This window comes from Dreissena polymorpha, chromosome 10 (genome assembly GCF_020536995.1).
Source record: "Dreissena polymorpha isolate Duluth1 chromosome 10, UMN_Dpol_1.0, whole genome shotgun sequence".
NCBI lineage: Eukaryota > Metazoa > Mollusca > Bivalvia > Myida > Dreissenidae > Dreissena > Dreissena polymorpha.
In genome coordinates, this window is record NC_068364.1 from 31,255,052 (window position 1) to 31,270,510 (window position 15,459).

Below are 15,459 nucleotides of genomic sequence, written 5' to 3' on the forward strand. Positions count from 1 at the left end.
CAGAGTGCACAGACTTATCTGAGACAAACCTTTACGCACATGCATTTAGCCCAAATTTCCCAGAATGGAGGCTCATTTATACAAATATCAGAAAAACATTTAAAATGAAAGGGAACATTTGCCATTTTTTATTTATAAACAACAGTTTTTAGTAAAATGTGTGGTTTTAAAACGTTTTCAGCAATTTCAATATGAATTTACACCAATTACCAATCATAGAAAAGCTTTCATTTACGAATGCACCGGAATAAACTTTTAAGACTTAAATTTGACGTGACCATTGTTTAACTTTTCAAAACATGAATATCTTTCTTGTATTATCTAGTGTTATTCTGACTCAACTATTTGTATATTTTAAGAATTAATATACAAGATATACTTTCCAATTTCTGTCAAACATTAAAACCCATGAACAACTGGAAACATTTTTACTTAGGTCAAAACATTTGATGTCCACCAGGCACACGAAATACACTTAAACGCCACGGTGCCAATGTTACTTTCCAACCCAACTCTGGTAGCTTTCTTAAAAACTCCTCCAAAGATACTCAGCATTGATTCTTCCCGGGAAATAGACCAAAGTGTCTAAATAAGCCTTAAGCTTTGGATGCAATTGAGTCAAAATCAAGAAATGTAAAACTAAACATACACAAATGTGCATCACCTGGCCTCATAACCACTATCATTTAGCACCTGCATACAAGTATTTGTTTTACAACTCTGTGAGAAAGAGCAGCAAAATGATGCCAATACTGTGCACACCACATTGAGGTCATTGTAAAATGTAATCATTATGTGCTGATATCAACTGATCACCATGGCGTAGTGGATATGGTGATCCCTATGTGACCAGGAGGTCAAGGGTTAAATCAATACCTACTGTGGGAGCGCTCTCTAGATATCCTGTAAGGACTAAAAGTTCTTAAAAACTCCCTCAAGGCACCAAGTACTGATTCTTTCCAGGAAACGGACTTGAGACCCTTTTAATAAACCTTAGTGTTTTGATGCCATGAAGCTACTATATATATATGTTTCAACTAACCACTATAATTTAGGATTTGAATACAAATGTTTAATTTGTTTTCTTGAACTACATTTTTAAGTGAAAGAGCAGTAAAATTATGTCAACACATTACATCCCATTTTGTGGTCATTGTGATGTTTGATAATTATGAGCTTATATCAATTTACATCAACTGACTATTATTCTCTTCATCTTACATTGTCGTCTGCAGCGGCAGCTCCCATTTCCTGTCCACCAGTGGCGCCCTCTACCAGGGTCCCAGACTCAAGAGAAGTCACTGTAGGAAGAGCAGTTACATCCTCTGCAGGGTCACCTCCATTGTCCATGGCATTCTCGGTACAAAGGGAAACAACTCTGTCTCTCGCCCCGACAGTTGCCTCCCCTGAAGCCATCTGGCCAGTGCTTGTTCCAACTGCACTTTCCAACACGGAATCAATCATAACGACAACCGAGTCTAGACGCTCTACAAGAATAAAACCTCTTTTTTTTGGAAATTTAAATTAGATGTGTCAGTTTCTATCTGGCTTCCTAGGTAATAGACTTATTCTAATTTTTATTCTTATAATACAACCATAACCATAGTTAGTCACTACAAACATTGAAAACATTCTCTTGACCCATAACATTTGTTTGCGGAATACACAATACCAAATATGCATTGTGTGATAGACTATGACTTTAACATTTTAATTTCAAATTACAATACACAACAATTGTTATACTTCCTTGAAAATCAGTACCATAGTTTTTTAACAATCTTATTTCAGAGTTCCTCACAAGAATACACTTGTGTACTACTTCTTGTTTCACTGCTGGCCAATAGGTATAATAGACGCAAGCTAACAAATTAAAGTGTAGTGCCTACATTTCGAAACTATAAATCAATGTTGTTTTGCCAAAAACATAATACATAAACAAAAAAAGATAATTTCAAATGTCTTAAGTTCATGAACAAATTTGATTGCTTTTACCCAAAATTGTCAGCATTAATTCATCATTTATGTTATACATTTATTTTTTAAATCTTTTTTAAGAGTGCATTACATAAATAGTCTTGTTTACAACTTCTTGTTTTATTTTTGGCTAATATATAATATCAATGCAAGTCAACACCTTATAGTGTAATTAACAAATATACAAATGTAACACCTTATAGAGTAAGTTAAATCATAGAAATAAAAATGTTAATGAATGTTATTTTGCCAAAATAGAATGATAATTGGAAAATTCTTTAGTTGATGAACAAATTTTCTTGCTTTTTTTACTTCCTTGAGAAGATTCACCACCAGAATTGTCTCCCTTGAACTCAATCCGATTGGCTGGCTCAGCACTGCAGGTGAGGTCATCCAAAGAGTGGGAGGGGCTTAGGAACTTGGCGGGAAGAGCCTCCTGGGTGCGGGAAGAGCCTGACCTCTGTGGGGGCGTGATCTCACGAGAAGGGGTGGGGCTTAAAGGTCGCGTTGACAGCTGACTGGAGGTCGTCAAAATGTCGTCGACTGAAAATCCTGCACCAATCCCTACAGCAAGAATTGCGAACATGAAAATTTTAATTCCGACTTGATATGTACCAATAAAAAAAAACATGGAAAAAATGAAAATTTGAATTCCAACTTTATACTTACCAATTTAAAAACAACAACACCCCAAATCCCTATACAAAGCATGCAGAAATAAACAAGAACTGTCACCATAGGATGACATATGCCCCCTATAAACACTTTGATAGAAGTTATGAGCATTTTTCGAAACCTAAACGTGGACCCAAAGTTCAAGGTCAAGGTCCCAAAAGTCAAAACTTTTGTGCGTATGGAAAGGCCTTGTCCATATACACATGCATACCAAATATGAAGGTTACATCTAAAGCGACATAGAAGTTATGAGCATTTTTCGAAACCTAAACGCAAAGTGTGATGGTCAGACAGATGGACGGACAGATAGACAGTGCGATCACTATATGCCCTCCTTCGGGGCCATAACAATTTTCATTCCTAATAAATAATCAAATTTTTCACAACTACAGAACACAATGATCAACATTTTACTACCCAATAAAAACAAGGCCAAGTCCGGGTATTGTGTGCAGAATATTTCCTTTGTTAGATGTTAAAATAAAAATTATTTTGGTTTATCATTTATGTTTATAAGTAGTTAATTAATGACTCTGCATTGTTCTTATACAAAGCTATTAGATCCTACGGATCACAACTCCATATCATTGTTTATTGTCAGAAAATATTTTTTTAAATACCAAACAAAAATATTAAACATAAACTGTTCATTTGTTAAATTTAAAGAAATGGGAAATGTTTTATGATAAATGCTGATAATTTTTGTTATAGTTAATACCAAACAGTAAATATAAATGTTCTTATTACAAGGGTATCATCTTCTTTTAAACAGCAATTGAAGCACACTAAATGTTGAACATTTTTTTGTGTTTTAGGGAAACCTTCAATTGGCAATTTAAGGCGGTTATTTGGGAAATAAAAATAATTTGAGATTAGAATTTCAAATTGGACTAAAAAACAGAACAGATACAAAAGCCTTGCTCTTAAATTAAAAAAAAATCACTTCACACTCACTGTTCGTAACATCATTGTGGTTATCGTCAAGGGAGTAATCGTAGTCCGAGCGGTCCGCCACCGAGTTCGAGTAACTCGACAGGTTCAAGTCTCGAAGTGGTTTGCTCAAGTCAAAACAGTCGGGCATTGGAACGATGATGTAGTCGCAGTCTGACAGGGAGTCATCATTGAAATCATCGTCTGAGTAACTGCTGACTGACTCGAGGTCGATTTCTAAAGAGATACCAGTCACATTCCAAACCATGTATGAAAATATAGAGGGAAGTACGTGTTCTTCGAATTCTTTCTAGTAAGAGAGTTGAGCTGATGGTTATATTAACAAAACTTGATCTATAAAACAATGTTTAAATGATCTAAAATATTATTAAATATAAGATACATTCATATTGCAATGTGTTTCTGATACTTTTTGGATTTTTTTCCACGATATTCAGAATATTTTTATCTTTAAATTAGGAAACAATAAAATAATATTTGACTGGGAAACTTTTTATTCACATGAGTAATTATATGGGCCTTGTTCTGGAAAAACTGGGCTTAATGCATGAGCATATAAAGTCATCCAAGATAATCCTGTGCAGTCTGCACAGGCTAATCACGGACAGCACTTTCCACTGAATTTTTCACTAAGAGATTTTCTTTAAACGAAAAATTACGTAAAAGAAAAAAGTTTAGATCCTGATTAGCCTGTGCAGACAGACTTCACAGGCTTATGTGGGACAACACTTTACACACATTCAAACAACCTTGTTTTTCCAGAATATTAACAGTATCTTAAGTTTGTTGACTTTTTCTTGCCCCAGGGAGGGTTGAAGTGATGTTGATGCTAACAGTGGATGGAGGTGGTGATAAAGAAAGGTTTATATTCTTGAGGTTTAGGCCGAGTTACTGAATGTGCAGCCAGTTTTTATTTTAGTTACTGAATGTGCAGCCAGTTTGTTTTATATATCAGCCACACTCTGCGCAAAAACTGCTTAAAGTCTCTATAACGCTCAAAATCAACAAAAATTTTGTTAAGTATTTCGTAAAATAAAGTTAACACCTCAACAATCAGTGTTCCTTATAGCAATAGCCAAAATTTCAATGCTAGATGTGGTATGATTACATAGATTTTTGTAGATACAAAATGCTCGTTTTTATTTATTTGTGGCCACAATTAATTCCCGCGACTATATCTATTCATATGACACACGAACACCATTTTAGTGTTCATGTGTCGTATGAATAGATATGCAAAACAATAATAAAAACGAGCATTTTGTATCTACAAACATCTATTTTACCAGACCACATCTGACGCTGAAATTTCGGAAATTGCCATAAGGAACACTGATTGTAAATTGGTTAAGTTTATTTTACGAACAATTGTACGAAATTTTCGTTGATTTTGAATAGTAATGTTACTTTAATGCATGCGCCTTAAATGTTGTCTGTACAGGCTTATCAGAGATGGCACTTTCCACTTTCATGGTATTTTTCGTTTAAGAGTCTTTTCTTAGTGAAAATCGAGCTTAGACGGCCAGTGACATTCCTGATTAGCCTGTGCGGACTGAAATAAGATTTGACGGGAATAATATATCACAGGAAACATTCTCACAGTAGTAAGTATATCCAGAAGAAACAAGAGCTGTCACCATAGGATGACATATACCCCCTATAAACGCTTTGATAGAAGTTATGAGCATTTTTCGAAACCTTAATACTAAATCCTTGAAATGCACTAAGTGACCCCGTGACCAAGTTTTTGACTCGGCATGACCCATATTCAAACTTGACCTAGATTTTGTCTAGATACAACTTCTGACCAAGTTTGGTAAAGATCGGATGAAAACTATTTGAATTAGAGAGCGGACACGAAGTGTGACAGACTGACAGACAGACTGATGGACAGTGCGAAAACTATATACCCCCTTTTCTTCGAAAGGGGGCATAACAATGCTGTACCGACCTGGTCTGAAATCCAGGCTCTCCATACGATGTCTGACGTAGTTGTGGTCCCCGTACTGGTCCTCCCCGTCGGCGTGTGAGACCAGCTCTACGCTACTGCTCTTGGATATCGGCTGTAACGTGACCATAATGGGTGTGTATTTATATGTTTATGGGGTCCATCTGCCCCTGAGGCTACATTATAAGTGTGTGAGCCCATCTGCGTTTGAGACAAGCTCTACACTACAGCTCTTGGATATCGGTTGTAAAGAGACCATAATGGGTGTGTATTTATAAGTTTATGGGGTCCATCTGCCCCTGAGGCTACATTATGTGGGTGTGGACCAATCTGCGTTTGAGACAAGCTCTACGCTACTGCTCTTGGATCTGCTGTAATTATATCATTGCATACTGTGAAGGAAACACATATTTGAGCAGGGTTCTGGACAACAAGGCTTAACACACGTGATTCAAGTGTTGTCCCAGATTAGCTTGTGCAGTTTTTACAGGCTGATCAAGAACAAGACTTTTGCCTAACTGGATTTTTTTAGAAGACACTTCCTTAAAACAAAAAATACCATACAAGCAGATAATGTCATCCCTGTGCAAACTGCACAGGCTAATCTGAGACAACAGTTTTAGCACATTTATTTTGCTTGTTTTTTTGCATGGCAACAACCAAAACACTAAAAATCATTTAATACTACTGTATATTTGAAATGTTATAAACCTTTAATTACCACAATCATTCACAAAACAAAAGACAGGTAAACAAAATTTAACTGGTTTCAGTATTCTGCAACTCAAGGTGTTCATAATTTTCTAACATCCCAATACCTTTTGTTCAAATTCCTCGCCATGACAACCCTCCTCCTCCTCTTTCTCAATGTCATCTGCAGGCTCCGGATTGGGAGTCTTCAAGGGGGTCACATCTTGAATAACAAGTTACTTGGTGAGAATTCTTTACAGCATTTAAATAAACTATGTAAACATAACATCGGTAATGATTGGGTGTCTTTAAGGGGGTAACATCTGAAATAACAAGTGACTTGGTGAGAATTCTTTACAGCATTTAAATAAACTATGTAAACATAACATCGGTAATGATTGGGAGTCTTGAAGGGGGTAACATCTGGAATAACAAGGTAGTGTGTTGGAATTTGTTACGCCCACTTAAATAAACTATGTAAACATAACATCGGTAATGATTGGGTGTCTTTCAGGGGGTAACATCTGAAACAAGAGCACCGCCTTGCGGGTGCAGACCGCTCATCTATTTTCTTTTTAAAGGTGAAGGGACTCTCATTTTCAATCACAAAGGAGGGAGGAGTGGAGTGAAGAGGGGTGTATAGTGTGGGGTTGTGGACATTTATTACATTATCTTCCAAAAAAGCGAAAAAAAAAAAAAAAAAAAAAAAAAAATAATCGGGGGGGGGGGGGGGGGGGGGGGGGGGGGGGGGGGGGGGGGGGGTGGGGGGGGGGTTTGGGTGCGATGGTTGGACGGTATTTCAAACATAACCGTTTTAAAAAAAAAATGGGGGGGGGGGTATAGTGTGAGGGTGTGGTGATAATTTGTGAGATGATCTTAAAAAAAAAAAAAAAAAAAATCAAAAAAAAAAATTGGGGGGTGGGGGTGGGGTGGGGGGGTGGGGGTGGGGGTATGGTGTGAGGGTGTGGTGGTCATTTGTGAGATGATCTTAAAAAAAAAAAAAAAAAAAAAAAAAAAATTAGGGGGGGGGAGGGGGGAGGGGGGGGGGGGGAGGGCACGGGGGATGGTTTGGGTGAAGTCTATTGTGGTATGTCAGGTAAGAGTAGTTTCATCAAAGTATCAATCAAATCTAATCATAAATAAAGAAGTTATGGCAATTTTAGCAAAATTTAATAATTTGACCTTGAGAGTCAAGGTCATTCAAAGGTCAAAGTAAAATTCAAGTTGCCAGGTACAGTAACCTCATGATAGCATGTAAGTATTTGAAGTTTGAAAGCAATAGCCTTGATACTTCGAGTGGATCGAAACACAAAAATTAACCATATATTAAAAGTCAAAAAAGGGCCATAATTCCGTAACAATGACAACCAGAGTTATGCAACTTGTCCTTTTACTGTACCCTTATGATAGTTTGTGAGTGTTCCAAGTATGAAAGCAATATCTATGATACTTTAGGGGTAAAGTGGACCAAAACATAAATCTTAACCAAATTTCAATTTTCTAAGTATAAAGGGCCCATAATTCCGTCCAAATGCCAGTCAGAGTTACATAACTTTGCCTGCACCGTCCCCTTATGATAGTTCATAAATCTTGCAAGTATGAAAGCAATAGCTTTGATACTGTAGGAATAAAGTGGACCTAAACACAAAACTTAATCAAATTTTCAATTTTCTAAGTATAAAAAGGGCACATAATTCTGTCAAAATGCCAGTCAGAGTTACATTAATTTGCCTGCACAGTCCCCTTATGATAGTTAGTAAGTGTTGCAAGTATGAAAGCAATAGCTTTGATGCTTAAGGAATAAAATGGACCTAAACACAAAACTTAACCAAAATTGTCAATTTTCTAAGTATAAAAAGGGCACATAATTCTGTCAAAATGCATGCCAGAGTTATCTAACTTTGCCTGCCCAGTCCCCTCATGATAGTAAGTAAGTGTACCAAGTTTGAATGCAATAGCATTGATACTTACTGAGAAAAGTGGAACTAAACGCAAAACTTAACCAAAATTTTCAATTTTTTAAGTATAAAAAGGGCACATAATTCTGTCAAAATGCACGCCAGAGTTATCTAACTTTGCCTGCCCAGTCCCCTCATGATAGTAAGTAAGTGTACCAAGTTTGAATGCAATAGCATTGATACTTTCTGAGAAAAGTGGACCTAAACGCAAAACTTAACCGGACGCCGACGCCAACGCCAACGCCGACGCCGACGCCAAGGTGATGACAATAGCTCATAATTTTTTTTCAAAAAATAGATGAGCTAATAACAAGTGACTTGGTGAGAATTCTTTACAGCATTTAAATAAATTATGTAAACATAACATCGGTAATGATTGGGTGTCTTTAAGGGGGTAACATCTGAAATAACAAGTGACTTGGTGAGAATTCTTTACAGCATTTAAATAAACTATGTAAACATAACATCAGTAATGATTGGGAGTCTTTAAGGGGGTAACATCTGGAATAACAAGGTAGTGTGTGGGAACTCGTTATGCCCACTTAAATAAACTATGTGAGCCTTGCTCAGATAAAATGGGCTCAATACATGTGTGTAAAGTGTCATCCCAGATGAAGACTGCACAGGCTAAATACATGTGTGTAAAGTGTCATCCCAGATGAAGACTGCACAGGCTTAATACATGTGTGTAAAGTGTCATCCCAGATGAAGACTGCACAGGCTAAATACATGTGTGTAAAGTGCCAACCCAGATGAAGACTGCACAGGCTAAATACATGTGTGTAAAGTGTCATCCCAGATGTAGACTGCACAGGCTTAATACATGTGTGTAAAGTGTCATCCCAGATGAGGACTGCACAGGCTAAATACATGTGTGTAAAGTGTCATCCCAGATGAGGACTGCACAGGCTAAATACATGTGTGTAAAGTGTCATCTCAGATGTAGACTGCACAGGCTAAATACATGTGTGTAAAGTGTCATCCCAGATGAAGACTGCACAGGCTAAATACATGTGTGTAAAGTGTCATCCCAGATGAAGACTGCACAGACTAAATACATGTGTGTAAAGTGTCATCCCAGATGAAGACTGCACAGGCTAAATACATGTGTGTAAAGTGTCATCCCAGATGTAGACTGCCCAGGCTAAATACATGTGTGTAAAGTGTCATCCCAGATGAAGACTGCACAGACTAAATACATGTGTGTAAAGTGTCATCTCAGATGTAGACTGCACAGGCTTAATACATGTGTGTAAAGTGTCATCTCAGATGTAGACTGCACAGGCTTAATACATGTGTGTAAAGTGTCATCCCAGATGTAGACTGCACAGACTAAATACATGTGTGTAAAGTGTCATCTCAGATGAAGACTGCACAGGCTAAATACATGTGTGTAAAGTGTCATCTCAGATGAGGACTGCACAGGCTTAATACATGTGTGTAAAGTGTCATCCCAGATGAAGACTGCACAGGCTAAATACATGTGTGTAAAGTGTCATCCCAGATGAAGACTGCACAGGCTTAATACATGTGTGTAAAGTGTCATCCCAGATGAAGACTGCACAGACTAAATACATGTGTGTAAAGTGTCATCCCAGATGAAGACTGCACAGGCTAAATACATGTGTGTAAAGTGTCATCCCAGATGAGGACTGCACAGGCTAAATACATGTGTGTAAAGTGTCATCCCAGATGTAGACTGCCCAGGCTAAATACATGTGTGTAAAGTGTCATCCCAGATGAAGACTGCACAGACTAAATACATGTGTGTAAAGTGTCATCTCAGATGAGGACTGCACAGGCTTAATACATGTGTGTAAAGTGTCATCCCAGATGAAGACTGCACAGGCTTAATACATGTGTGTAAAGTGTCATCCCAGATGAAGACTGCACAGGCTAAATACATGTGTGTAAAGTGTCATCTCAGATGAAGACTGCACAGACTAAATACATGTGTGTAAAGTGTCATCTCAGATGAAGACTGCACAGGCTTAATACATGTGTGTAAAGTGTCATCCCAGATGAAGACTGCACAGACTAAATACATGTGTGTAAAGTGTCATCCCAGATGAAGACTGCACAGGCTAAATACATGTGTGTAAAGTGTCATCCCAGATGAAGACTGCACAGGCTAAATACATGTGTGTAAAGTGTCATCCCAAATGAAGACTGCACAGACTAAATACATGTGTGTAAAGTGTCATCCCAGATGAAGACTGCACAGGCTAAATACATGTGTGTAAAGTGTCATCCCAGATGAAGACTGCACAGGCTAAATACATGTGTGTAAAGTGTCATCCCAGATGAAGACTGCACAGGCTTAATACATGTGTGTAAAGTGTCATCCCAGATGAAGACTGCACAGACTAAATACATGTGTGTAAAGTGTCATCCCAGATGAAGACTGCACAGGCTAAATACATGTGTGTAAAGTGTCATCCCAGATGAAGACTGCACAGACTAAATACATGTGTGTAAAGTGTCATCCCAGATGAAGACTGCACAGGCTAAATACATGTGTGTAAAGTGTCATCCCAGATGAAGACTGCACAGGCTAAATACATGTGTGTAAAGTGTCATCCCAGATGAAGACTGCACAGGCTTAATACATAGGTGTAAAGTGTCATCCCAGATGTAGACTGCACAGGCTAAATACATGTGGGTAAAGTGTCATCCCAGATGTAGACTGCACAGGCTTAATACATGAGTGTAAAGTGTCATCCCAGATGTAGACTGCACAGGCTAAATACATGTGTGTAGTGTCATCCCAGATGTAGACTGCACAGGCTTAATACATGAGTGTAAAGTGTCATCCCAGATGTAGACTGCACAGGCTTAATACATGAGTGTAAAGTGTCATCCCAGATGTAGACTGCACAGGCTTAATACATGAGTGTAAAGTGTCTTCCCAGATGTAGACTGCACAGGCTAAATACATGTGGGTAAAGTGTCATCCCAGATGAAGACTGCACAGGCTTAATACATGAGTGTAAAGTGTCATCCCAGATGTAGACTGCACAGGCTAAATACATGTGGGTAAAGTGTCTTCCCAGATGTAGACTGCACAGGCTAAATACATGTGGGTAAAGTGTCTTCCCAGATGTAGACTGCACAGGCTAAATACATGTGGGTAAAGTGTCTTCCCAGATGAAGACTGCACAGGCTTAATACATGTGTGTAAAGTGTCATCCCAGATGAGGACTGCACAGGCTAAATACATGTGGGTAAAGTGTCTTCCCAGATGTAGACTGCACAGGCTAAATACATGTGGGTAAAGTGTCTTCCCAGATGTAGACTGCACAGGCTAAATACATGTGGGTAAAGTGTCTTCCCAGATGTAGACTGCACAGGCTAAATACATGTGTGTAAAGTGTCATCCCAGATGTAGACTGCACAGGCTTAATACATGTGTGTAAAGTGTCATCCCAGATGAAGACTGCACAGGCTTAATACATGTGTGTAAAGTGTCATCCCAGATGAAGACTGCACAGGCTAAATACATGTGGGTAAAGTGTCTTCCCAGATGTAGACTGCACAGGCTTAATACATGTGTGTAAAGTGTCATACCAGATGAAGACTGCACAGGCTTAATACATGTGTGTAAAGTGTCATCCCAGATGAGGACTGCACAGGCTAAATACATGTGTGTAAAGTGTCATCCCAGATGAAGACTGCACAGGCTTAATACATGTGTGTAAAGTGTCATCCCAGATGTAGACTGCACAGGCTTAATACATGTGTGTAAAGTGTCATCCCAGATGTAGACTGCACAGGCTAAATACATGTGTGTAAAGTGTCATCCCAGATGAAGACTGCACAGACTAAATACATGTGTGTAAAGTGTCATCCCAGATGTAGACTGCACAGGCTTAATACATGTGGGTAAAGTGTCATCCCAGATGAAGACTGCACAGGCTTAATACATGTGTGTAAAGTGTCATCCCAGATGAAGACTGCACAGGCTTAATACATGTGTGTAAAGTGTCATCCCAGATGAAGACTGCACAGGCTAAATACATGTGTGTAAAGTGTCATCCCAGATGAAGACTGCACAGGCTAAATACATGTGTGTAAAGTGTCATCCCAGATGAAGACTGCACAGGCTAAATACATGTGTGTAAAGTGTCATCCCAGATGTAGACTGCACAGGCTTAATACATGTGTGTAAAGTGTCATCCCAGATGTAGACTGCACAGGCTTAATACATGAGTGTAAAGTGTCATCCCAGATGAAGACTGCACAGGCTTAATACATGTGTGTAAAGTGTCATCTCAGATGTAGACTGCACAGGCTTAATACATGTGTGTAAAGTGTCATCCCAGATGAAGATTGCACAGGCTAAATACATGTGTGTAAAGTGTCATCCCAGATGAAGATTGCACAGGCTAAATACATGTGTGTAAAGTGTCATCCCAGATGACGACTGCACAGGCTTAATACATGTGTGTAAAGTGTCATCCCAGATGAGGACTGCACAGACTAAATACATGTGTGTAAAGTGTCATCCCAGATGAAGACTGCACAGACTAAATACATGTGTGTAAAGTGTCATCTCAGATGAAGACTGCACAGACTAAATACATGTGTGTAAAGTGTCATCCCAGATGTAGACTGCACAGGCTTAATACATGTGTGTAAAGTGTCATCTCAGATGTAGACTGCACAGGCTAAATACATGTGGGTAAAGTGTCATCTCAGATGAAGACTGCACAGGCTTAATACATGTGTGTAAAGTGTCATCCCAGATGTAGACTGCCCAGGCTAAATACATGTGTGTAAAGTGTCATCCCAGATGAAGACTGCACAGGCTTAATACATGTGTGTAAAGTGTCATCCCAGATGAGGACTGCACAGGCTAAATACATGTGTGTAAAGTGTCATCCCAGATGTAGACTGCACAGGCTTAATACATGTGGGTAAAGTGTCATCCCAGATGTAGACTGCACAGGCTAAATACATGTTTGTAAAGTGTCATACCAGATGAAGACTGCACAGGCTAAATACATGTGTGTAAAGTGTCATCCCAGATGTAGACTGCACAGACTAAATACATGTGTGTAAAGTGTCATCCCAGATGTAGACTGCACAGGCTAAATACATGAGTGTAAAGTGTCATCCCAGATGAAGACTGCACAGACTAAATACATGTGTGTAAAGTGTCATCCCAGATGAAGACTGCACAGACTAAATACATGTGTGTAAAGTGTCATCTCAGATGTAGACTGCACAGGCTAAATACATGAGTGTAAAGTGTCATCCCAGATGTAGACTGCACAGGCTAAATACATGTGGGTAAAGTGTCATCTCAGATGAAGACTGCACAGGCTTAATACATGTGTGTAAAGTGTCATACCAGATGAAGACTGCACAGGCTTAATACATGTGTGTAAAGTGTCATCCCAGATGAAGACTGCACAGGCTTAATACATGTGTGTAAAGTGTCATCCCAGATGAAGACTGCACAGGCTTAATACATGTGTGTAAAGTGTCATCCCAGATGTAGACTGCACAGGCTAAATACATGTGTGTAAAGTGTCATCCCAGATGAAGACTGCACAGGCTTAATACATGTGTGTAAAGTGTCATCCCAGATGAAGACTGCACAGGCTAAATACATGTGGGTAAAGTGTCATCCCAGATGAAGACTGCACAGGCTTAATACATGTGTGTAAAGTGTCATCTCAGATGAAGACTGCACAGACTAAATACATGTGTGTAAAGTGTCATCCCAGATGTAGACTGCACAGGCTAAATACATGTGTGTAAAGTGTCATCTCAGATGAGGACTGCACAGGCTAAATACATGTGTGTAAAGTGTCATCTCAGATGAAGACTGCACAGACTAAATACATGTGTGTAAAGTGTCATCTCAGATGAGGACTGCACAGGCTAAATACATGTGTGTAAAGTGTCATCCCAGATGTAGACTGCACAGACTAAATACATGTGTGTAAAGTGTCATCGCAGATGTAGACTGCACAGGCTAAATACATGTGTGTAAAGTGTCATCCCAGATGTAGACTGCACAGACTAAATACATGTGTGTAAAGTGTCATCGCAGATGTAGACTGCACAGGCTAAATACATGTGTGTAAAGTGTCATCTCAGATGAAGACTGCACAGGCTTAATACATGTGTGTAAAGTGTCATCCCAGATGAAGACTGCACAGGCTAAATACATATGTGTAAAGTGTCATCCCAGATGAGGACTGCACAGGCTAAATACATGTGTGTAAAGTGTCATCTCAGATGAAGACTGCACAGACTAAATACATGTGTGTAAAGTGTCATCTCAGATGAAGACTGCATAGGCTAAATACATGTGTGTAAAGTGTCATCCCAGATGAGGACTGCACAGGCCAATCAGGGACGACACTTTCTGAATTTAAGTAATTTTTTGTTTACAGAAGTCACCTCTAGATGGAAAGTCTGTTAAAGCCAAGTGTCATCCCTGATGAGCCTGTGCGGGCTGCACAGGCTTATCTGGGACGACTCTTTACAAACATGCATTAAACCCCTTTTTCACAGAGCACGGCCCAATTATATATTTATTAGAGTTCACTGTCATGCCCAATTTGACTTCAGAGTAATTTTAGTACATTACATTTTTAAGAATATTTCTTATTTTATGACGAAGAATCTGTTGGTATCGTAATTCTTCTTATTTCTTTCCTATAGAGTTTAATTTAATAGAGTTTTAAAGACCTTTTTAACTAGATTCACATTTTAAAGGCTTCACTTCCAACCCTTAGATACTGATGAGCAGCAAATAGCATGAAACCTGAACAGACTGCGAGTTATTCTGGTTTTATGCTGTTTTCACATAGACAAAGGGTTCAGTAAACTGAAGCACTACATATTCCAAGAACCTGTTCAAAGTTTACATACCAAATGGAGTGTTATTTGGGGTCGGTGTGTATGACACAGTTGCTCCCCTCTTCTCTGTTTCCAGGGACAACTGGGCCACAGCCAGTGTCAGATCATCAGTGATGCTGGGTTCAGCCTGAAAAAGATCAAGCTTAATATAATACATACTGTAAAATCATTATTATTCGCTGGATATTAATGTTGGTTTATTTTGTGCAATGACTGATCAACAATTATAACACATACACATATTAAATTAACGACAAATATTCTACATTTCTTTTCCAAAATAAAATAATCCACGAATTTAACCTTCAAAAAAATGATTATTTTTACAGAAAACACCACAATTCATGCAGACAAATATCTATGATTTGAAAGTAATCACTGCCT

At 38.6% G+C, this 15,459-nt stretch overlaps 1 protein-coding gene across 3 annotated transcripts in view; it reads right to left on the minus strand.

Annotated features, from left to right (window-relative positions):
• The window catches only part of LOC127847621 (next to BRCA1 gene 1 protein-like), a 56,461-nt gene that overhangs the window by 7,833 nt on the left and 33,169 nt on the right, over positions 1 to 15,459 (minus strand). For 2 of the 3 annotated variants that reach the window (XM_052379649.1, XM_052379646.1), the window contains exons 16-21: positions 15,088 to 15,202; positions 6,370 to 6,464; positions 5,555 to 5,666; positions 3,607 to 3,819; positions 2,281 to 2,541; positions 1,222 to 1,487 (exon numbers count right to left, since the gene is read on the minus strand). In XM_052379649.1, coding sequence (XP_052235609.1) covers positions 1,222 to 1,487; positions 2,281 to 2,541; positions 3,607 to 3,819; positions 5,555 to 5,666; positions 6,370 to 6,464; positions 15,088 to 15,202 — 1,062 coding nt within the window. The remainder of the gene's footprint in view (positions 1 to 1,221; positions 1,488 to 2,280; positions 2,542 to 3,606; positions 3,820 to 5,554; positions 5,667 to 6,369; positions 6,465 to 15,087; positions 15,203 to 15,459) is intronic. The other variant, XM_052379647.1, reaches the window with a different exon arrangement.